The 24538-nt window shown below is 42.3% G+C and overlaps 1 protein-coding gene across 17 annotated transcripts in view; it reads left to right on the forward strand.

Moving 5' to 3' along the window:
* NEMP2 (nuclear envelope integral membrane protein 2) overlaps nucleotides 1-24538 on the forward strand; it is a 400823-nt gene that overhangs the window by 353061 nt on the left and 23224 nt on the right. For 5 of the 17 annotated variants that reach the window (XM_073807478.1, XM_073807479.1, XM_073807480.1 and 2 more), the window contains 3 exons: nucleotides 18759-18874; nucleotides 23109-23340; nucleotides 23478-23550. In XM_073807478.1, coding sequence (XP_073663579.1) covers nucleotides 18785-18874; nucleotides 23109-23340; nucleotides 23478-23550 — 395 coding nt within the window. In that variant the 5' untranslated portion in view covers nucleotides 18759-18784. Of the gene's footprint in view, nucleotides 1-4281; nucleotides 4523-5440; nucleotides 5460-18758; nucleotides 18875-23108; nucleotides 23341-23477; nucleotides 23551-24538 lie in introns of those variants that run through there. The other 12 variants (XM_073807484.1, XM_019931513.3, XM_019931512.3 and 9 more) reach the window with 5 other exon arrangements.

A 24538-nucleotide genomic window follows, 5' to 3' on the forward strand; every position in this document is an offset into this window, starting at 1 on the left:
CGTCCCTATTCTTTCGTCTCTGTTTTTTCTTTTTTTTTTTCTTTTGCCCTACCTAGGTACGTGGGGAGTTTCTTGCCTTTTGGGAGGTCTGAGGTCTTCTGCCAGCTTTCAGTAGGTGTTCTGTAGGAGTTGTTCCACGTGTAGATGTATTTCTGGTGTATCTGTGGGGAGGAAGGTGATCTCCGCGTCTTACTCTTCCGCCATCTTCCTGAAGACCCCCCCCATCAATCACTTTTGAATATTTTTTCCCCACCAGTTTTATCGCATGGTCAAAAGACTATTTGCCTCAGAATCGTAAATGTAAATTCCCAGGCCGTACACTGTACCTACTGAATATGAGTCTTTGGAGATGGGACTCTTATCCACACCAAAATTTGAGAACCACTACTTTAAAGGATTCCACAGCTCTCAATTTGAATGGAAAGATCTGAATTGAATTTGACCAATTATCTTTTATCAAGGACTTTAGCAATTGAGTTTAGAGAACATTTGATGTATTTCTTAATAAATTATATTCTAATCCCTCCCAACATCATTTATTCATACTGAAAAGCTACCTATCTTTTACTTCTGACATGAATTATTAAAATTACTAAACTAGTATATGGCAAGTCAATTTCAAAGTATTTCTTAAATGAAATATGCTAAGAAAATCATGATCCAACAAGTCAACATCTATTTTTATTCTTTTCTTTTATGGAGAAGTCTTGAACAGCCTGTTTTTTTCTCTTGATATATAAAATTCTAAAAATGGGAATTTTTAAAAGGGAGAAATGATGGCGTATAACTTCTATAATCTTTGCGGCATTGGTGGATATCATTACAGTCTTTCTAAATCTTTCTTTATGAAAGAACCCAAAGTAGTAGAACTGCCTATTTCTTCTAATACATTTAATTAAATGTTCTACCTACCTAGAAACCAAGTGAAAGCTCCTAAATAATTTCTGACATGAGCTAAATTTTACTTCTGATTCACAATGACTGATTATAACCCTATGACAGTTACAGAAAATTAATTAGTTATGAAGAGCAAGAACTCTAGAAATAAAAATGCAGAGGCAGAAATTTGAATTGTAATCTTTTTCACACCATGTGGAAATAGTCATATGGAATTAAAGAACTTGGGTCATTAAAATAATATTAAGGAAGCTCTTTATTATACATTTTTTAAAAATAAGTATAAGTCATATTCTAACAATGTGAATTACATAAAATGCACACACAGTATTTTAGCTGTGATTATAAACTTGCCCAAAATTCTACTTACTGTCAAGCGTGAAACTTGTAAAACTCAAAATTTAGTCCTAATACTCTTGATTCACTTGGGTTACATGTTAAGAAGAGACATTTGGGGCTCTACGCCCGATGGACTGAATCAGTCTCTGGAGGGTATGTCCTGGGAATCTGCATTTACAATGCTAAACATTTACAGATTACCCACACAACTAGCATTCTGGCAAGAGTTCCAACTTCTTCCCTATCTATGAGATCCAGATCCCCCAAGTGGCAGTGCTTCGTTTTGTCTTAGAGACGGACGTGGGGTGTTTACCAGAAATCCATAGCTGAGGGACTTCCCTGGTGGCACAGTGGTTAAGAATCCGCCTGCCAGTGCAGGGGTCACGGGTTCGATCCCTGGACTGGGAGGATTCCACATGCCAAGGAGCAACGAAGCCCGTGTGCCACAACTACTAAGCCTACGCTCTAGAGCCTGCGAGCCACAACTGCTGAGTCCGCGTGCCACCACTATTGAAGCCCATGCACCTAGAGCCCGTGCTCTGCAACGAGAGAAGCCACAGCAATGAGAAGTCCGCGCACCGCAACGAAGAGCAGCACCCACTTGCCGCAGCTAGAGAAAGCCTGCGTGCAGCAACGGAGACCCAATGCAGCCAAAAATAAATAAATAAACAAATTTTAAAAATTGTTTCCGAAGCAAAAGCATCAGTGACAATACTCAAAGTATTGCCAATGTTGTTATTAAAAAAAGAAAAATCCATAGCTGAAATCTGTAGGCAATACAATTGGGCAACTTCTTCAAAGAGATAATGAATTTTGTCCTTTTTCAAGCATCTCTTTTGGTGTAGAAATGTATGGGCTGGTGTTAAAATTCAGTTACAATTAATCGTTTTACATCATCTAGGCAAATTTAATGGTGACCCCCCCAACTACAACTTTCTCACCTCACTGACCCAGTGATGGGCAAAAATATTCTCTATTTTCTAACAGAAAGATAGAAAGCAAACCTGCATAATAATCCCAGGAGGCTTTGAACAGAAGATTCTGCAGGTGTCCTGTTTATATGGGATTTGGTTTTGGTTTCGTTTGTTTAATCAGTATAGTTCATCTCCTAGAAAGAGGCACACAAATGCTGGTGTAATTTAAGAACAATAGACTGCACTAATCGCAGATTGTTAATCCCATCTGCTCCTCATGAGAAGGAAGCAGTGTTCCATGATGTGTCAAAGGACCTATGAGCCTTCCTAAATCTGACCACTCTCCTTATTCTGTCTTCTTGTATTTCTTTCTCCACGGTTCTTTGGTGTCTTTTTTCCCTTCTTCTCATTGCATTGTCACCACAAAGCTTATCTATTTTCATATGAGAGGTTTTCATATGAGAGAGAGGTTTGGGGAGGTTAGGTCAGATTTCATCATGGTCCCCCAATGACAAAATTATCACCTCCTAAGAGTCTGTTATCTCTGGAAAAAATTTATTGCTATCCTATAAAGAGGAATGTGGTGTTTTGAGTTAGCTTCTTTACTAAGAAGCTAAAGATATTTATTAAGAGTATGCTACATGGATAGCACTTTAAATATTAATTTAATACACTACTTCCTGTCCTTTTATTCCTCTACCTGATACAGCTGTAGGAAAACACACTTGTCGTTCAAGAATATACCTGTTAAAAAAAAGAAAAAGAATATACCTGTTTCTTTTAGCCACGTTTCGTAGTGCCATTCAAAATTAAACTAAATCAAAATGAATATGGTTAGGGAAAAAAAATGTTGGGCAAGAGGCAAGTGGGGTCAGGGTCTCTGCTATTTCTCTGGAGATAGTCTGCAGGGTAAGACAAGGTAGGAGTTCAAGTAATAACAGTTTATCTGTAAAAATCATCCTCCCCAGGAGTCCTTTACAAGATTTCTGAACTTTCAAAAAGCCATATATGGGTGTGCACATGGCACCAGGGGGTTGAAGGCAGTTGGTTAAACCTAACTTTGAAGCCAGGGAAAGTCTAGTGAGTTCTACTCAGATCTTTGGGGAAAATGAGGCTAAGCTAGTTTTAGAGGTTGATTTCTGTTACAACTGGCTTCTCTGAAGTACCTTAGCAGAAGTCCAAAATTAGAAAAGAGGAAATGACCTTTTGTTCTACCGAGTGCTTAGTAGGAAATATTGAATCACATTAATGGGTTTCCAAGGCCTGAGGAGGGTTTGGACCTTAAAAAAAAAAAAAAGTACAGTATAATAATGTTTAAGACTACAAGCTCTATACTCATTATCAATATTAAAACCACACCAGATATTTTTCCAGGTTTATTGAGATATGACTGACATATAACACTGTATTTGTTTTAGGGGTACAACACAATGATTTGATATATGTATATATTGCACATATAATTTATTTAACATCCGTTTCATCACAGTTACACATTTTTTTTAATGACGAGAACTTTTAAGATCAACTCTTAGCAATTTTCAAATATTCGTTACAGTGTTGTTAACTTTAGTCACCATTACATCCCCAGAACTTACTTATCGTATAACTAGCAGAAGTTTGCACCTTTTGACCACCTTCACCCAGTTCCCCCACCTCCCCCCACCCTGGCAACCACTAGCCTGTTCTCTACATCTTTTTAAACACACACACACACACACACACACACACACACACACACACACGTTAATTTTAGGGGATATATTGGTGAGGGAACGTTTTACATGCCGTTTATACTTAAATGTGAAAAGTCAATGCTATTTAAGCAACCAAATTGCCAATCTGTTACTGTTACAAACAAAAAGGAAAAATAAACTGATTTTTATTTCTAAATAAAGGGTTGCTGAAGGGCCTTCGCCTTCCGGGGGTATGACTCTGAGAAGCTCTGACAACTGAGCCCTAAAGCCCCACAGTCACGGGTCAGGGCAGTTGTAAGCACAATTCTCAGACGAAGGGTCGGCTCCTCCCCACACCCTCCAGGGTGAGACGGGGCGGAGCCCGGAGGGCCCCGGAGGCGGGAGGGGCGGGACAGGGCGCGAGCTGGGCGGTGGCGGCGGGGGGGGCGGGACCTCCGGGTTCCCGCGCGCAGGCCGCAGCGGCCCCTGGTCTCCTTCTGGGCCCCGCGGCATTTCCGCTACTCTCGGCCGAGAGGGACCCACAGGTCTCGTCCCGCCGCTGGGCCGCGCGGAGCTGACCGCCTGGCGGGATGCGGCCGTCCCCGGGGACGTGCTGGCTGCTCTTCTGGCTGCCGCCGCTGGCCGTGCTGCCGGCGGACGCGGTGCGCGGCGAGGAGGACGAGGCGGCGTTGTCAGGTAATCGCGGGCACGGGCGGCGGGCGCGCGCACGCTCCTCGGCTCCCCCGCTCCCTATCCCCGCCCTCCTCGCCCCCTCCCCCCGTCTCGGCCGGCTCCCCGGAGATGGACCAAGCTCTCCCTTCTCCGGGCGGCGGGGCGCGGGGAGCTGTTTCCTTGCCCGGCTTAAGGTTTTCTCCGCGGGCGCGGCCTCCCTTACCGCCTGCTTGGGCGTCCCTGGACTCTGCTGGCACTTGGACATTATAATTTTAGGGTTAGAAGCAACTGCAGAGTTCATTCTGGCCCAGTTCCCTCGTTTTGCAGAAGCAGCCGAAGCCCAGAGAAGTTTTGATTAGTCCAAGGACACACAGATAGTCATTGTACAGATGATCCTAGTCTCCCGACTTTCAACACAGGGCATTTGTATACATCAACTTAGGTTGAAAATATTATTATTTATCTAGGTAAAACTTTGGACTCAAGACTAGAGAAGGTTTGGCTTTAGAATTGGACTGAACTTCCCCTGCCCTTACTAGCTCTGTGACCTTGAGTGAGTCATGTTACTACCGGTCACATGTAAAACACGGATAATATTTCACAGGATTACTGTGATGTTTAACGTGTACCTGGTACAAAGGAAACAAGAAATGGTAGCTGTTCGTAGTGTTGTTATGGGCTGTCTGGAGTGGGGCAAGGCAGGAGTTCTAACTCCACAACTGCTACTAATTTGCTATGAGCTTAACGTTTCTTTTTCACTGTTTTCACTATTTTTAAAAGATTTCCTGGAATCACTGTCCACTAACTTCATCTTATTGCCCCCCTGTGGTTGCAAGGGAGGCAACCAAGTGTAGCTGGGCATAGCTGCTACCCTCCAATAAAATCAGGATTGTTTGTCTAAGGATAAAGGCAGTTATCAGATTGAGCTGGAGCTACCAACTCCTCTGTATCTTGCAGTGAGGTACGCCTTGGGGGACTCTTCTATACCAGTTTTCATTGAATGGACATTTGTTGAGTATTTACTATGTGCTAGGCAGTGTTAAAAGTGCTTTAACTGCATTATCTTATTGAATACTCATAGTAGCTGTATGGGGTAGGTACCATTTATATACCCATTTTACAAGAGGGAACAAAGGCTTGGTAGTAGGAGAGGTAACCAGTATGTACTGATGAAAAAATAAATCACAGATCTGTCTAAGAGGGAGGATTTCTGAGTATGGCTGCAAACAGAAAATTGTAAGTAGCCTTGGACCAGCATCCAGAACGTTGATTTCTCTAGTTCGGTCATTACATTCAGCCACCCACTTACAGAATTACGTTGGTCCAGGCTTGTCTTTATGGGCCATAGTTTTCTCATCAGTAAAGATGAAGAAGTTCTATTACTGAATGTTCTCCAATAATTTCCTTACCTTTTATTTGCCTCAATGAACCCACTGTTTTTCAGGTTTTTGTTACCAGATTTAGTGTTAACATGTCAACTAATTTATTTTGTTAATCAAATCATACATAAATGCTTCTGTTCTGCCTGAGACATGCAGGATGCCCACTGAGTTGATAAAATTCTAGTCCACAGCTAAGAGAAATGGCAACTTCTGTAGCCTTATAGCAACACCTGCCCTTACAGATGGGCTTCAAAACTGAGACTTTTTTTTCTTTTACATCTTTATTGGAATATAATTGCTTTACAGTGGTGTGTTAGTTTCTGCTTTATAACAAAGTGAATCAGTTATACATATACATATGTTCCCCTATCTCTTCCCTCTTGCATCTCCCTCCCTCCCACCCTCCCTATCCCACCCCTCCAGGCTGTCACAAAGCTCCTAGCTGATCTCCCTGTGCTATGCGGCTGCTTCCCACTAGCTATCTACCTTACGTTTGGTAGTGTATATATGTCCATGCCTCTCTCTCGCTTTGTCACAGCTTACCCTTCCCCCTCCCCATATTCTCAAGTCCATTCTCTAGTAGGTCTGTGTCTTTATTCCTGTCTTACTCCTAGGTTCTTCATGACATATTTTTTTTCTTAGATTCCATATATATGTGTTAGCATACGGTATTTGTCTTTCTCTTTCTGACTTACTTCACTCTGTATGACAGACTCTGGGTCTATCCACCTCATTACAAATAGCTCAATTTCATTTCTTTTTATGGCTGAGTAATATTCCATTGTATATATGTGCCACATCTTCTTTATCCATTCATCCGATGATGGACACTTAGGTTGTTTCCATCTCCGGGCTATTGTAAATAGAGCTGCAATGAACATTTTGGTACATGACTCTTTTTGAATTATGGTTTTCTCAGGGTATATGCCCAGTAGTGGGATTGCTGGGTCATATGGTAGTTCTATTTGTAGTTTTTTAAGGAACCTCCATAATGTTGTCCATAGTGGCTGTACCAATTCACATTCCCACCAGCAGTGCAAGAATGTTCCCTTTTCTCCACACCCTCTCCAGCATTTATTGTTTCTAGATTTTTTGATAATGGCCGTTCTGACTGGTATGAGGTGATATCTCATTGTAGTTTTGATTTGCATTTCTCTAATGATTAATGAAGTTGAGCATTCTTTCATGTGTTTGTTGGCAGTCTGTATATCTTCTTTGGAGAAATGTCTATTTAGGTTTTCTGCCCATTTTTGGATTGGGTTGTTTGTTTTTTTGTTATTGACCTGCATGAGCTGCTTATAAATTTTGGAGATTAATCCTTTGTCGGTTGCTTCATTTGCAAATATTTTCTCCCATTCTGAGCGTTGTCTTTTGGTCTTGTTTATGGTTTCCTTTGCTGTGCAAAAGCTTTGAAGTTTCATTAGGTCCCATTTGTTTATTTTTATTTCCATTTCTCTAGGAGGTGGGTCAGAAAGGATCTTGCTGTGATTTATGTCATAGAGTGTTCTGCCTGTGTTTTCCTCTAAGAGTTTGATAGTTTCTGGCCTTACATTTAGGTCTTTAATCCATTTTGAGCTTATTTTTGTGTATGGTGTTAGGGAGTGATCTAATCTCATACTTTTACATGTACCTGTCCAGTTTTGCCAGCACCACTTATTGAAGAGACTGTCCTTTCTCCACTGTACATTCCTGCCTCCTTTATCAGAGATAAGGTGACCATATGTGCATGGGTTTATCTCTGGGCTTTCTATCCTGTTCCATTGATCTATCTTTCTGTTTTTGTGCCAGTACCATACTGTCTTGATTACTGTAGCTTTGTAGTATAGTCTGAAGTCAGGGAGCCTGATTCCTCCAGCTTCGTTTTTCGTTCTCAAGATTGCTTTGGCTATTCGGGGTCTTTTGTGTTTCCATACAAATTGTGAAATTTTTTGTTCTAGTTCTGTGAAAAATACCAGTGGTAGTTTGATAGGGATTGCATTGAATCTGTAGATTGCTTTGGGTAGTAGTGTCATTTTCACAATGTGGATTCTTCCAATCCAAGAACATGGTATATCTCTCCATCTATTTGTATCATCTTTAATTTCTTTCATCAGTGTCTTATAATTTTCTGCATACAGGTCTTTTGTCTCCTTAGGTAGGTTTATTCCTAGATATTTTATTCTTTTTGTTGTAATGGTAAATGGGAGTTTTTTCTTGATTTCACTTTCAGATTTTTCATCATTAGTGTATAGGAATGCCAGAGATTTCTGTGCATTAATTTTGTATCCTGCCACTTTACCAAATTCACTGATTAGCTCTAGTAGTTTTCTGGTGGCATCTTTAGGATTCTCTATGTATAGTATCATGTCATCTGCAAACAGTGACAGCTTTACTTCTTCTTTTCCGATTTGGATTCCTTTTATTTCCTTTTCTTCTCTGATTGCTGTGGCTAGAACTTCCAAAACTATGTTGAATAAGAGTGGTGAGAGTGGGCAACCTTGTCTTGTTCCTGATCTTAGTGGAAATGCTTTCAGTTTTTCACCATTGAGGACGATGTTGGCTGTGGGTTTGTCATATATGGCCTTTATTATGTTGAGGAAAGTTCCCTCTATGCCCTCCTTCTGCAGGGTTTTATCATAAATCAGTGTTGAATTTTGTCAAAAGCTTTCTCTGCATCTATTGAGATGATCATATGGTTTTTCTCCTTCAGTTTGTTAATATGGTTTATCACATTGGTTGTTTTGCGTATATTGAAGAATCCTTGCATTCCTGGAATAAACCCCACTTGATCATGGTGTATGATCCTTTTAATGTGCTGTTGGATTCTGTTTGCTAGTATTTTATTGAGGATTTTTGCATCTATGTTCATCAGTGATATTGGCCTGTAGTTTTTCTTTCTTTGTGACGTCCTTGTCTGGTTTTGGTATCAAGGTGATGGTGGCTTCGTAGAATGAGTTTGAGAGTGTTTCTCCCTCTGCTATATTTTGGAAGAGTTTTAGAAGGATAGGTGTTAGCTTGTCTCTAAATGTTTGATAGAATTCGCCTGTGAAGCCATCTGGTCCTGGGCTTTTGTTTGTTGGAAGATTTTTAATCACAGTTTCAATTTCAGTGCTTGTGATTGGTCTGTTCATATTTTCTATTTCTTCCTGATTCAATCTTGGCAGGTTGTGCATTTCTAAGAATTTGTCCATTTCTTCCAGATTGTCCATTTTATTGGCATAGAGTTGCTTGTAGTAATCTCTCATGATCTTTTGTATTTCTGCAGTGTCAGTTGTTACTTCTCCTTTTTCATTTCTAATTCTATTGATTTGAGTCTTCTCCCTTTTTTTCTTGATGGTTTTTCTAGCCAACCATTTTCTTGGCTAATGGTTTATCCATTTTGTTTATCTTCTCAAAGAACCAGCTTTTAGTTTTATTGATCTTTGCTATCGTTTCCTTCATTTCTTTTTCATTTATTTCTGATCTGATTTTTATGATTTCTTTCCTTCTGCTAACTTTGGGGTTTTTTTGTTCTTCTTTCTCTAACTGCTTTAGGTGCAAGGTTAGGTTGTTTATTCGAGATGTTTCCTGTTTCTTAAGGTAGGATTGTATTGCTATAAACTTCCCTCTTAGAACTGCTTTTGCTGCATCCCATAGATTTTGGGTTGTCGTGTCTCCATTGTCATTTGTTTCTAGGTATTTTTTTATTTCCTTTTTGATTTCTTCAGTGATCACTTCGTAATTAAGTAGTGTATTATTTAGCCTCCATGTGTTTGTATTTTTTACAGATCTTTTCCTGTAATTGATATCTAGTCTCATAGCATTGTGGTCGGAAAAGATACTTGAAACAATTTCAATTTTCTTAAATTTACCAAGGCTTGACTTGTGACCCAAGATATGATCTATCCTGGAGAATGTTCCATGAGCACTTGAGAAAAATGTGTATTCTGTTGTTTTGGGATGGAATGTCCTATAAATATCAATTAAGTCCATCTTGTTTAATGTATCATTTAAAGCTTGTGTTTCCTTATTTATTTTCACTTTGGATGATCTGTCCATTGGTGAAAGTGGGGAGTTAAAGTCCCCTATGAATGTGTTACTGTCGATTTCCTCTTTTATGGCTGTTACTATTTACCTTATGTATTGAGGTGCTTCTATGTTGGGTACATAAATATTTACAATTGTTATATCTTCTTCTTGAATCAATCCCTTGATCATTATGGTGTCCTTCTTTGTCTCTTTTAATAGTCTTTATTTTAAAGTCTATTTTGTCTGATATGAGAATTGCTACTCCAGCTTTCTTTTGGTTTCCATTTGCATGAAACATCTTTTTCCATTCCCTTACTTTCAGTCTGTATGTGTCTCTAGGTCTGAAGTGGGTCTCTTGTAGACAGCAAATATATGGGTCTCGTTTTTGTATCCATTCAGCTAATCTGTGTCTTTTGGTGGGAGCATTTAGTCCATTTACATTTAAGGTAATTATCGATATGTATGTTCCTATTCCCATTTTCTTAATTGTTTTGGGTTTGTTATTGTAGGTCTTTTCCTTCTCTTGTGTTTCTTGCCTAGAGAAGTTCCTTTAGCAGTTGTTGTAAAGCTGGTTTGGTGGTGCTGAACTCTCAGCTTTTGCTTGTCTGTAAAGGTTTTAATTTCTCCATCAAATCTGAATGAGATTCTTGCTGGGTAGAGTAATCTTGGTTGCAGGTTTTTCTCCTTCATCACTTTAAATATGTCCTGCCAGTCCCTTCTGGCTTGCAGAGTTTCTGCTGAAAGATCAGCTGTTAACCTTATGGGGATTCCCCTGTGTGTTATTTGTTGTTTTTCCCTTGCTGCTTTTAATATGTTTTCTTTGTATTTAATTTTTGACAGTTTGATTAATATGTGTCTTGGCGTATTTCTCCTTGGATTTATCCTGTATGCGACTCTCTCTGCTTCCTGGACTTGATTAACTATTTCCTTTCCCATATTGGGAAGTTTTCAACTATAATCTCTTCAAATATTTTCTCAGTCCCTTTCTTTTTCTCTTCTTCTTCTGGAACCCCTATAATTCGAATGTTGGTGCATTTAAAGTTGTCCCAGAGGTCTCTGAGACTGTCTTCAGTTCTTTTCATTCTTTTTTCTTTATTCTGTTCTGCAGTAGTTATTTGCACTATTTTATCTTCCAGGTCACTTATCCGTTCTTCTGCCTCAGTTATTCTGCTAGTGATCCCATCTAGAGTCTTTTTAATTTCATTTATTGTGTTGTTCATCATTGTTTGTTTCATCTTTAGTTCTTCTAGGTCCTTGTTAAAATGTTTCTTGCATTTTGTCCATTCTATTTCCAAGATTTCGGATCATCCTTACTATCATTATTCTGAATTCTTTTTCAGGTAGACTGGCTATTTCCTCTTCATTTGTTAGGTCTGGTGTATTTTTATCTTGCTCCTTTATCTGCTGTGTGTTTTTCTGTTTTCTCATTTTGCTTATCTTACTGTTTTTGGGGTCTCCTTTTCGCAGGCTGCAGGTTCGTAGTTCCCGTTGTTTTTGGTGTCTGTCCCCAGTGGCTAAGGTTAGTTCAGTGGGTTGTGTAGGCTTCCTGGTGGAGGGGACTAGTGCCTGTGTTCTGGTGGATGAGGCTGGATCTTGTCTTTCTGGTGGGCAGGTCCACGTCTGGTGGTGTGTTTTGGGGTGTCTGTGGACTTATTATGATTTTAGGCAGCCTCTCTGCTAATGGGTGGGGTTGTGTTCCTGTCTTGCTAGTTTTTTGGCATAGGATGTCCAGCACTGTAGCTTGCTGGTCGTTGAGTGAAGCTGGGTGCTGGTGTTGAGATGGAGATCTCTGGGAGATTTTCACCATTTGATATTATGTGGAGCTGGGAGGTCTCTTGTTGACCAGTGTCCTGAAGTTGGCTCTCCTACCTCAGAGGCAGAGCCCTGGCTCCTGGCTGGAGCACCAAGAGCCTTTCATCCACACGGCTCAGAATAAAAGGGAGAAAAAGGAGAGAGAATTAGTAGAAGTATGAGGAAAGAAAGAAGGAAAGGAGGGAAAGAGGACGGAAGAAAGAAAGAAGGAAAGAAGGCAAGAAGGAAAGAAAGGAGGGAGGGAGGGAGGAAGGAAGGAGGGAAAGAAGGAAAAAAGACAGAAAGAAAGAAGATACAGTAAAAATAAAATAAAGTATAATAAAGTTATTGAATTAAAAACTATTTATTTAGGAAAAAAAAGGGGGACGGATAGAACCTTAGGATAAATGTTGGAAGTAAAGCTATACAGACAAAATCTTACACAGAAGCATACACATACACTCTCACAAAAAGAGGTAAAGGGGGAAAAATCATAAATCTTGCTCTCAGAGACCACCTCCTCAATTTGGGGTGATTCGTTGCCTAAAGGAGGGAAGGAAGGAAGGAAAGAAAGAACGAAGGTAAAGTATAATAAGGTTATTAAAATTAATTATTAAGAAAAAATTTTTTTAAAAAACCATGGACGGATAGAACCCTAGGACAAATGGTGGAAGCAAGACAATACAGACATGGTCTCACACAGAAGCATACACATACACATTCACAAAAAGAGGAAAAGGGAAAAAAATCATAGATCTTGCTGCTAAAGTCCACCTCCTCAATTTGGGATCATTCCTTGTCTATTCAGGTATTCCACAGATGCAGGGTATATCAAGTTGATTGTGGAGCTTTAATCCGCTGCTTCTGAGGCTGCTGGGGGAGATTTCCCTTTCTCTTCTTTGTTCTCACAGCTCCCAGGGGCTCAGCTTTGGATTTGGCCCCGCCTCTGCGTGTAGGTCGCCGGAGAGCGTCTGTTCTTCGCTCCGAAAGGACGGGGTTAAAGGAGCCGCTGATGCGGGGGCTCTGGCTCACTCAGGCAGGGGGGAGGGAGGGGCATGGAGTGCGGGGCGAGCCTGCGGCGGCAGAGGCCGGCATGACGTTGCACCAGCCTGAGGCGCGCCGTGCGTTCTCCCGGGGGAGGTGTCCCTGGATCCTGGGACCCTGGCAGGCTCCCCGGAAGGGGGGTGTGGATAGTGACCTGTGCTTGCACAGAGGCTTCTTGGTAGCGGCAGCAGCAGCAGCAGCCTTAACGTCTCATGCCCGTCTCTGGGGTCCGCGCTTTTAGCCGCGGCTCGTGCCCATCTCTGGAGCTCCTTTAAGCAGCGCTCTTAATCCCCTCCAGGTACGTGGGGGGTTTCTTGCCTTTTGGGACGTCTGAGGTCTTCTGACAGCGTTCAGTAGGTGTTCTGTAGGAGTTGTTCCACGTGTAGATGTATTTCTGGTGTATCTGTGGGGAGGAAGGTGATCTCCGCGTCTTACTCTTCCGCCATCTTCCCGGAAGCCTGAAGTTTTGACTAAGTATTTTTACCTTAAAATAAAAGGTAATTTAGTTTATGACTAAACTCTTTAACCTAATTGTATCTTTATACATTTAGGAAAACATAAATGACAAAAGTAGTACAAAAGAATAATTCTAAATTTATCAGTTAAAGCAAGTGATGTGCAGTTGTCTCTTTTTTTAATATATGATATGTAGTCCTAACATTAGATTAATTGAATATTTTCAAATTGAATGGTATTTTATGTGAACTAAGGGATTTCACTGGCAAAGGTAACCCTGACTCACATCCTTTGGTAATGTAAAGAATTGCACTTTGTCATAGCAGTTTGGGCACAAATGTCCAGAAATACACTGTTCTCCAGGAGTCAGGTTTATTGAAAGGTTCAAGAGAGCCTGCTGAGGACTACAGGTAGTTAAGGAGGGCCGTGCTCGGTCCATGGCCTTGCTGGGGTAGCCGTAATAAGCATGGCATTCGGGGTTGGTCCTGCTTATACTCCTAAGTTTTTGGGAAATGAGGCAGAGCTGGGATAGCCCACACTTGCAGACCCCTCTCCTGACTTGAGGCTTGAGGAAGTGAATGCCTAGGTTATGGGAGCACCCTCTGGGGAGGAGAAATATATCAGCTCCAGGGGGAAGCAGTGGCTCTCCCTAGGCAGGTGTTGTTCTCGTCTGACCAAATGAATGATTATTATTACATTTTTATGAATCCCTAGAAATTCCCTTTTGTTTTCTGGATTGCCTCGTGAGGGGATGTTGTTGATATTGTGATATATTTGGATTTGCCCGGATCTGACACTAGGAGGTTCCAATCCTAGCTGAATGAACCAGCAAAGACTGAGACTGCATGAATAAATGACACCTGCAGACCTAAGAGCAGCTTCACAGCCCTCAGTGTCAGGGCTGGAACAGGTGGTAGAGTTCAGCCAGGCAGTGAAGCTGGCTATAATTTCTGTTTCCTACCCGCAGACAGAGATAGAGGAAGTAGAAACTGAATAATGAAATGTCTCTAGAAGCTTACTGAAGGGAGGAGGGGCCTAGGAAAGACAACGTTTATAAACAATCTAAGATTAAAAGATCTGGTTCCCTCTAGGAAGGCAGTGGGCCAGCTGTGGTAAGAATCTTGATTGTCAAAGTCACTGTCTTATGCTAGTTGGCCATGGCTTACGATTCACATGAACTCACTTGGAGCTAGGGTTGTGGTTTCTTGTGGCTGTGAGTTTCAAGTTCCTTAGATAATTAGGAATTCTTGTGTGGGTGGATTGAGATGCATTCACCTCAGGAGACAGGTGATAACAATGAGGGCAGCCAGAGGGCACCATGAATTGCTGACACCTTGTCTATAATGTCTCATGTATTGTGTGAATCCAACATCAGTTTCACCTCAAAAGCCAGAGGCCGCTCTGGAGAATTCCAGGGGAGACGCCGCTTGCAACATGCTTTTAGTAGTGTTTCTGTAAATATCAAGAATCAGGGCAACGTACCCCTATCTGTACTTTCCTTAATCTGGTTGAAGACCAAGGTGAAATCAGAGCAAGTTCTTTTCTTCTAACTGGGAGGTCTTTACACAGAGTACACTGATGTACCATATAGAGTACAACAAAAACACGCTGATCACCACCTCCTGCCTCCCTCTGCCCTCTTCTACCTGGTGAGGAGAAAGAAGAGGGTTCTCAGCCCAAGGGATATTAAGGGTTACAGCTCTCCACCCTCTAGTTAAGGGTACATTGATGATGGGGTAGGGTAAGGCGGAGGTGTAGCCTGCAGGTTCTGTGGGTGGGATGGCAAGGCACAGGCTGGACAGGTGTCCAGCATTAGGTTGCTTCAAGGGGAAGAGCAGAGTGCCCCCCCTTTTACGGTGCTGGCACTGGCCAGCCTCTTAATAAAGATTGGCCAGGCTTTCACGGGGTCGGCTATGCACGCCCAAATAACCTACCAGTCCTCTCGAATTACAACACACACGTGAAAGACAAATATTTAAATGCTACATATACGGTAATGAACATGCCATGTCCCTAACTTCATGGAAAGAGAGTATAAACTAAAACATACATATATAATATGAAGAGAATAAAGCAGAGTAAGCAGAAAGTGGGTGAAAGGGGTAGGAGTGTGCCATTTTAGACAGTGGGGCCAGAGAAGGCCTTCCTGAGAAGGTGAATTTTGAGCAAATACATACGTTATCTATCAGAAGGAGCCAGCTCTGCCGAGATCTGGGGAAAGCCGGTTGCAGATGGAGGAAACAGCATGTAGGAAAGGTTGAGGCAGGGGTGGCTTGGCACCCTGAGGACAGGACGCTTGGTGTGGCCGGAGAGGCTAAGCAGGAGGAAAGGTCAGAGGTACCCAGGTCCTAGGAAAGGAGGGTGGGTTTTCTTACGGGTGTGACGAGAAGTCATTGGAGGGTTTTGAGCAGGTAAATGCTGTGCTCTGGTTGATGTTTCTAAAAGGTCCCTGTACTGATTAGAGAATAGGTTGTAGGGGAGCATCGTAGGGGTGATTCTGTAAGCAGACCAGCTAGAAGTCCCTTATAGTAACCCAAGTGCAAGAAGGCTGCGGCCTGGACAGCAGAGAAGCATTTATTCCTAAATTCAAGCTATTGCGCTCTACCCACATTGCGTCATCTTGCTCTTATCTGAAGAGTTACAGATATCAAATGATTTAGGAGACAGTCTTAGGACCAAAATGGAAAAAAAAAAAAACACCTCACTGGAAGGCAGCGTTTGTTTGCAAAGCTCAGGCTCCAAAGGGTTTTTCCTCAGACCACTAACAAGAGGGTAGTTCGTATACTTAGGGGAATTGACTCAGCCCTCGAAGTGGTGGAATGCTCTCTAGGAGACGGGATGCACGGAGGGACCCTGGAAAGACCACAAGAAAAGCCCCTAGTGAGCACGCGTATGGTGTTAGGAGTAACCCTGAAGAAAGAACGGGCTGCAGTTAACGTTCTCATGGTGGTCTGGGCTGCTGGGGTCTGCAGACCACAGACCTCACGCTCTTCACCTGACCCCAGCCCCAGAGTGTGCTCCCTTCCCAACGATAGGTAGGAATCCCCTCTTCCACTGGGGACTCCCAGCATAAGGTTCTCAACTCCAGCCGCCTGATTTCACCCTGTTCCTGCCTAGAGAGCCCACAGGGGACCGCGGAAGGCAGAACATGGGATACCAGAAGGCGAGTCCGGAGCCCTCCCTGTGGTCACTAGCTGAGGGCTTTTAACGTGCGTGGTGTGTTATCATCGCAGTCGCTCAGGCTCTTCCAGGGTCTGCACTGCCTCCTTGGACACGCGTCTTTCATACGGCCAGCTGCAGCCCCTTGGGGTCCCGGGAGGGCCCTGTCCCCTGTGCAGCCCGTGGCCAGGAGTCATTTGTGTCTCAGATACACGCAAGAAGGCTCTCAGCATCTGTTGCTTTGTGTGTGTTGTTAACACTGTTCTGCATTCTCCTTTTTGCCCTTGTGTGTAAACAGACCATGAAAGAATGCATTTTTAATTTTTGTATCCTATATTTAAAAGAGAGCCTCTAGAGCTTCCTTCTCGTGCCTTTTTGAGATCTGCCTCTTAACCTGGATTCTTATATTTGCATCTCATACTCTCAAACTCTGCAAATTTCTTGGTATATTTAAAAACATATGCGTCACAGTGTTAAGAGTAAAGATTAAATGGTTTCACAGCATCACAGTGGAGGGTACTGGATCCTCGTGTAACTTCTCTGCTTTGTGCAGCCACCTGAGAACCTTGACTTTTATGCAGTTGTATTTTCAGAGCTGATGGGCATTCACAGTGTCTGTTTCTTCACTTTTCTCCAGCTTAATGCTAAGGTGTTTCTAGGCAGGACCAGGACCTATCTGGACTTACTTAGTGTTATTCCCTAAATGGATATAATTGTCGAGTTGTTATTACTGGTTACCCGATCCTTCCCCAACTTCGGTGTAGCAGGTTGTTCTAGCTTCATTTCAGGTTTTTCTGGAGAAACAGCTGATCACACTCTCCTTAGAGGAGTGAGGGTTGGGGCATAAAGCCTGTTTCTTGATGTGCACGTAAACATTCCCTGTTGCTGTTTCATATATGACAGACGTAGTGGTGATACCCTATCCTGGGTCCAGAAGCATCTGTGACTTTCATCTCACTTCATTTTAAATTCAAACATAGCAGCAGCCTCAGAAAAAAATGAACCCCATTACTTCATAATTTTCTTGTGGCATTTACTACATTTACCATCTGTAACGCTGCACCTGTCTTCTCTCTCTCTCTGTTACACTGTGTTATGTTGTATTATATATTACATACTATATATAAAATATTTTTTGTGTATTACACAGAACACACACACGTATGTATGTACTACATCTGTCTCCAGCCAAACTTCTCCTGTGCTACAGACCTATCCATCTTCACCTAGCCCCACCAACCAAGACTCAGTACTTCTAAAATTGAACTCTTCCCCTTTTTTTGCTTCTTCTCTAGTATTCCTTATATCACTCACCGGAACCATCAGGTCGTTTCTGAATCTCTGAGTCTGTTGATTCCACTTCCTGGGTGCTCTTACATCTGTTCTTTCTCCTGCCTCCTTAGTTTGTTTCTTGTTTAGACTGCTTCGGGAGCCTCCACAGCTCTTCTGCTTTCAGTCTTCTGCCCCTCTAACATTTTGTGTGGCCTACAGAATGCTCTTTCTAAGACACGACTGTGTTCTCTGTTCCCACAGGTCCATTCTGTGCCTTGCTCTCCCCTGCTCAGTTCCCGGAAGCTGGCCTCTGTGGGCTTCTTTGCCCTCTGGCTTCCAATGGTTTGGCAGATGAGAGGCACTGACGGGAGGGCGGGAGAGAGCTCCCCCTGAAGCTCTGGCAGGGCTTGCATCCCCTTAGACTACTGTCCTTTCGGCTCTGGTAACAACGGGTCCTCCCTTTGCCATTTCAGGCCTAGGGATGTTGAAGTCTTTCTGCTCTTGTTGGTGCCTGGGAACTTCACGGTTCCTTGTTGTTAATGCCTGAACCCTGCCTACATCTTCACTGAACTCTTCTCAGTGAAACCCTTTGGAATGTCAACAGTGTCTTGCCGACACTTTGACACTTACCTAAAATCCTTCAATGCTCTGCTTTCTGCGGGAAGTCCACCCTCCTCAGTGTAACAGAAACCACCTAGCTCTCTAGCTGCAGGTGTTGAAATGTCCTGTGTATTCCCTACACTCCGTCCTCGTGAATGGCCGAAGCACTTCCATGATTTCCCTCATCTCCATGGTTCTGTACACATTTGTCACCCCACCCCCTGACTTCTGTCTCGTTGCCTCTGACTGTGCTTCAGTGCTCCTCTCACGTTTCCTCCTTTCTGGGAAGCCTCCCTCAATCCTTGCCCTCTACTTCAAGATTGAAGAAGTGCCTATTCTCCATGCTCTTGCAGTCCCTCCATCTGTCATAAGAGTATTGGTACTGGACTGTAATCTTTTTGTCTGCCTCCTGCTAGATTGGAAAGACTGAAGGACTATAATTACCACGTAGAAGAATTTACTGGCCATAGACTACAAAAACAGCCGTCATTAACCCTGTGAATAAAAAAGAAGATAAGATTCTGGGCAATTACATATTTAGGAAATATATTCTTTTTTCCATTTCTCAGTTGCAAGATGTAAAGCTTTGAAGGAAATGGATTTAATTAAAACGTCTCAGTCAGACTGTTACTGCTACAATCAAAAATCCCAAGTGAAATGGAAGTATATATGGTCAACTGTGCAGGTAAGAGCCTACTTTCAAATTATGTCTTAGGAACAGGGAGTTAAAACGTACTATTTCAAGAGTAGAAGTAGCTTTTGTATGACATAGAGCTGTGTATCAGTATGAAAGCTGCCTGGGGGATTACACACAGCAGTTCAGGTTGGGGGGGGCTATGGGAGGGGACGTTAACCTCCATACTCTTCATCAGCCCCTCTCCAACCACTCCAAGTAGATATACTATCTGAGTGCAGTGTGCTTGCTGTTCGGACATGGCTCAAGACAATACCCTCTTGCCTACTTTCCAAAATAATTGCTATCTCAGACCCTTCTCTATAGAAATCTGAAGTTACCTCTGATCCCAGGTGTGGTCAAGATAGTAATTACTCTTAATAGCCTAGCACTTTCCTTCCTTCAGCATTTAATGAATATTTATTAAGCACCTACTAAGTGCCAGGAATTCTTCTAGGCTCTTAGGATCCATCAGTGAACAAAATAGATCCCCGCTCCTGTGATGTTTACACTCTTGGGAATGGGGGTAGGGGGTAGGGTGGGGTTAGCTATAAATGTAAAAGAGGAGAAAATTATAAAACTAGTAAGTGCTATAAAAAAAGAAAATGTAGAGTAAGATAAGTGGAATGAGGGGGGTGGAGGCAAGTTGCAGTATTAAAAAGAGTGGTCAGGGTCTTTCTCATTGAAAAGGTGACACATGAGTAAGATCTCAGTGATGTGAGTTACCCAGCAGGGTATCTGAGGGAAGAGTGTTCTGGCTGAGGGAAGAGCTAGGACATCATCATATCAATAGGCACTTGATGTTGCTTTGTACTATTACTGATAATATACACCACTTTGGTCACTTGGTTAAGGTGTTATCTGTCAGTTTAGTTTTACCACTGTAAGATAACTATTTTCACCTCTGTAATGAATGACTATTTTGAGGGGATAATTTGAGACTGTGTATATATTTTATTCCTCATCAAACTTTTACCCCCTAGTTTTATTATCTGTTGATGATGCTTGCCTGAATCAGTTATCATCACGATGTTTATCAAATGGTGATTTTCTAATTCCATTATTCCTTCTACATTCATTGGCATTCTTCTATAAGGAAGAGTTTTACCTCCCCCATTTATTTATATCCATATGGTTTCATGGATTGCCAATTCATTTGCTGGACTACAATTCCTTACTTTTATTATTTGTTTTGTTATTCAAATTGTCCTAGATTTGGCCAGTAGGAGCCCCTTCGAACTAGCTCTTATGTTCTTTAACTTGTGCCTATCATTATTTGAGCACTTCTTTACCTTCTGGCAAACAAGATGTTCCCAAGCTTATCCTGTAATTTCTTAGACGCAGCTCTGGAGTCATACATTTTTGCAAGGAGCATTCAGTGTCAGGTGTGTTCATTACTACCGGATATCATTATCATATGTGTATATACACACCCATACTCCTATACACATGGCTGTTTCTTCCTTCCTTTCTTTCTTCTTACTTCCTGTCTGTCTGTCTTCAAAAACCATGAATTCTGATCTCTCCAACACCACTGGGTTCACTCTAGTCTTTCTCCTTTCCATATCTATAACTCTCTTCTCTGATTGTGAGAAACCTGGTTCCCATTCTCATCAATATATTGATTTATTTGCCTAATCCTAGAGTAATTTCAGAGTTGTTAAGCCATACTGTTGTGAAAAACAAACCTAGTAACAAGAGCTCAGTATTTGTTTACAGTGTGTTTTATCTTTAGTTTGAGGGGTCACAGTCTAAATATTGTGCTCAAAAGTTACTTGGGTTAATTCATTCCTACCCATCCCCCTTCAATATGGTTATATTATTCATTTGAAATACACTTGTTTTTATTTGTTTCCATTTCAGAGTTTTTCCTCATCCTGGTTGATTTTATTATTATTTTTTAGTATGTACAATATTAATATGGCTCAAAAGTCAAAACTACACAAAGGTATTCTCAGAGAAGCGTCACTCCCCCTCATCCCTTCCCACCCAACCCATGTAGGTAATCAATCTTGTTAGTTTCTGGTATATCTTTCCTGTGTTTCTTTTTACAAAAGTAAGTGGTGATGCGTATTTATAGATGGTGCTTAAAGCCATGGGACGAAGGAGTGAGTTTAGACGGAGAAGAGGAGAGGACCAGCGACTGAGCCTGGGTCAGTCAGATATTAAGAGGTCTGGGAGGAGGAAGGGGCCAGCAGAGGAGAGAGAGAAAGGGCAACAAGTGAAGGAGGTGCCCAGGGAGCCCCAGGAAGTGCGACAGGGAGGAGGGAGTGATCAGCAGCGCCAGACTCTGTTGATGGATCAGATAGAATGACTGGGAATGAGTTGACCATTCGGTTTAGCGACACCATGCCACAGATGACCTTGTCAGGGGCAGCCTGTTGGAAATGAAAGCCTGACTGAAGTGGCTAAAGAGAGAAATGGGGGAGAGGAACCGGAGGCTGCAGGTATTGGCAACTTTTAAAAAGAATTTTATTGTAGTGGGAAGCGAGGAAAGGGGGTGATAGCTGAAGGGGAAAATGGAGTCAATAAAAGGGTTTTTTGTGTTTTTCTTTAAGTGGGAAAAATGCCAGCATGTTTGTAAGCTGATAGGAATGGTCTAGTAGAGTGGGAAGAAGTACTGGTGGGATGTCCTTGAGTAGCCAAGGTGGGTCGGATCCAGTGCACAGGTTGGGGGCTTGCCTTTAGAATGGAGCATGTAAATCTCCATGGCAGAAATTTCCTCTGGAAATGCACAGGCCAGAAGCAGAGCATGTGCCTGCAGATGCTGACAGGTGGGGGGATATGGGGATAAGAGCCCTCCCGGTTCTCTTCCGATTTCTTCCGTTCTCAGTGAAGTAGGAAGGATCACCAGCCAGAAGTGAGGCAGGGAGAAGTCATTGGGGTATTGAGGAAGGAGAAGCCGTGAGGTCATCGTTGAAGAGAGTGGAAGAGCCACTGGATAGGAGTGTGTGGTATGATTGCCGACAGCCTTCCGGTCCTACTTCAGGTTCACAGTCAAGGGTTTGCAGTGAGAGCACTACGAGTTTCTCCAGCATGATCGGTGGTGCAGATGCAAAAGTGGAATAGGTGGAGGGTTGGATTTTGTAAGTGAGTGTGACAAAGCACAAGGGGTACAAACAAGTTAAGGGTACATATAAGGGAATGCTTTATAATGATTGATCATGGAACTTAGCTGGAAAAGAAGGGGCTGAGGACATCAAGGGTGAGGAGCAGAGGAAAGGTGCTTGCTCCCTGCTGGGGTTAATGCTTGCTGGGGTCGGGGTGTTAAGGAAGGCACGCTGGAAAGGTAGGAGGTGGTGGTCAGCTAGTGGGGTGCATTTCATGCAGCCTGTATTGGGGGCTGCAGTGTGGGACTGACAAGATTGGGGTGTGGCTGCAGGCATGATTAGCTGAGGTGAGTGGAGCATAAGAGGGGAGGAGTTCAAGGAACCAAGAGGACAGGATATTGGAAGGAGTTTTGTGTGTATCTTGTGTATATTTAATCCCAGAGACATGACAGGAAGTAGTATTGGAGAGCGAGCAGCAGAGAGCCAGGAGCTAAAATCCAAGAGAATCGGGGCATTGGTAGACAGATAATGGGTGATTTCACCTGAGGCCTGAGATTCAGAGCTGGTGCTCTCTTTTCCCTTTTCAGGCTTGCCGTATCCTTGGACAAAGAAGAGAAATAGAGAGGGACAAAGGCAGCAGCAGAGTTGTCCTTTAATGATCCCTGGGCTGTCATCATCTGCTTAGTATTGTAGGTGGTTCTTTGCTCTGAGACTTGAGTAGGACCTGGGGTTGGGTTCTGATCCTCCTTCAGCGGGCATGGTGAGAGAAGCCTGAATCACATATGCTCAGCTGATCTGTAAGATAGAAATGCTTTTTTCTCAGTCACAGTAGAAGTGGTAGATATATAAACCCTATTCTCATTAGGTTTATAACCAAATAGTTTGCTACCTATTATTTTCTATCTCATCCATTTTCACATGTCTCTTGGCCACAATAACCTGCTGGAAGAGGGAATTCCATTATCCACAACTCAGGGGAAGAAACATCCACTTTAAAAAGTGTCTGTGCTCCAGTGTGTGTTGACTAAACACAGATCTCTGGATCTGTCCCTGGGATCAGAATGTTGCCAGGTACCTCTGAGTGTTCTTTACTCAACCAGTCTTGGGCTCTCTTTACTCCTTTTCTCATGATTTTAAGAAGCTTGTAAGAAGTTTTAACTTCTGTGTTTGTGAATTCGTTTGTTCTTGTTTTGTAGGTGAAAATTACCAGTTCAGGCCTGCTCAGTATTGTATATATCACAGAAAGATATAATTGCCAGTATCCAGAAACCATTCTGTCTATTATCAAATGTGTGATTCATAACCTTTGGACACCAAAGGAGTCTAATGATATAACCATAACCATCAATCCATATCGGGAGACTGTGTGCTTCTCTGTGAAGCCTGCCAGGAAGATATTTATCTATACCGTAAGAGTGAATCGAAACAGTAAGTCTCTTTTTATTATACTTGATTTCTGGAATCAGTTTTTCTGGAGTGACATTTCAGTAAATTGACTTTTTTTCACTACACTACATTGACACAGAATCTTTGTTTGTTGTGTGTCTGTGTCTTTTTTGCTCCAGTTGTGGATTTCAAACTCTTCCTTGTGTTTGTGGCGGGCATTTTCCTCTTCTTTTATGCAAAGACCTTGAGTCAGTAAGTATTCATTTTTACTTTCTTAAATTTGTGAATCAAAAAGAGTAGGACATTTTTAACCCTGTGCTGAATAGTTCCACACTAGTTTTTAGGTCTTGCTTTAGATTTTGCAAACAATTGGTCTAAAGACAGTGTTTGAAAGGTTTTAAAACCAGTAACATTTGTTTGTATAGTATGATATGTACTGCTTACAGAGTACTTTCACATGCATTACTTTGTATTATGTATCAATATACATTTTTTAAATAGATTTATTTTATTTTAATTAATTTATTTTTTGGCTGTGTTGGGTCTTTTGTTGCTGCGCACGGGCTTTCTCTAGTTGCAGCGAGGGGGGCTACTCTTCGTTGTGGTGCTAGGGCTTCTTATTGCGGTGGCTTCTCTTGTTGCGGAGCACAGGCTCCAGGCGTGCAGGCTTCAGTAGTTGAGACACACAGGCTTCGGTAGTTATGGCTCACGGGCTCTAGAGCGCAGGCTCAGTAGTTGTGGTGCACGGGCTTAGTTGCTCCGTGGCATGTGGGATCTTCCCAGACCAGGGCTCAAACCTGTGTGCCCTGCATTGGCAGGCGGATTCTTAACCACTGTACCACCAGGAAAGCCCCTATACATTATTTTAATTGATTTGATTCTCTTAACAACTATGTGAGCTCTGGATTATTGTTCTCAATTTATAAATGAGAAAACCGACATCTGTCATTACATGAGTAGTCTTGCCAGGGCTGAAATTTATACTCAGGTTTTCTGATGCTGGGTGCCGTCCTCTCTCTTACATTTGCACCACCTCCTAGATTTGTGGCTCTGATACAGAAGGTTGAATTTAACATATTATCCTGATACTTTTTTTCTTATAACTTCTCTCATGAAAAAGGAATATCTTTCCAATAATATTTTACTTCTTAACTTGCTATTCTGGACATTATTTATTTTCAAGTTTTTCCTTATGGCTTAAGAGAGTGTGTTTCATGTCCTCCATGGTCTTAATAAATTG

This window comes from Tursiops truncatus, chromosome 7, assembly GCF_011762595.2.
Source record: "Tursiops truncatus isolate mTurTru1 chromosome 7, mTurTru1.mat.Y, whole genome shotgun sequence".
Lineage (NCBI taxonomy): Eukaryota > Metazoa > Chordata > Mammalia > Artiodactyla > Delphinidae > Tursiops > Tursiops truncatus.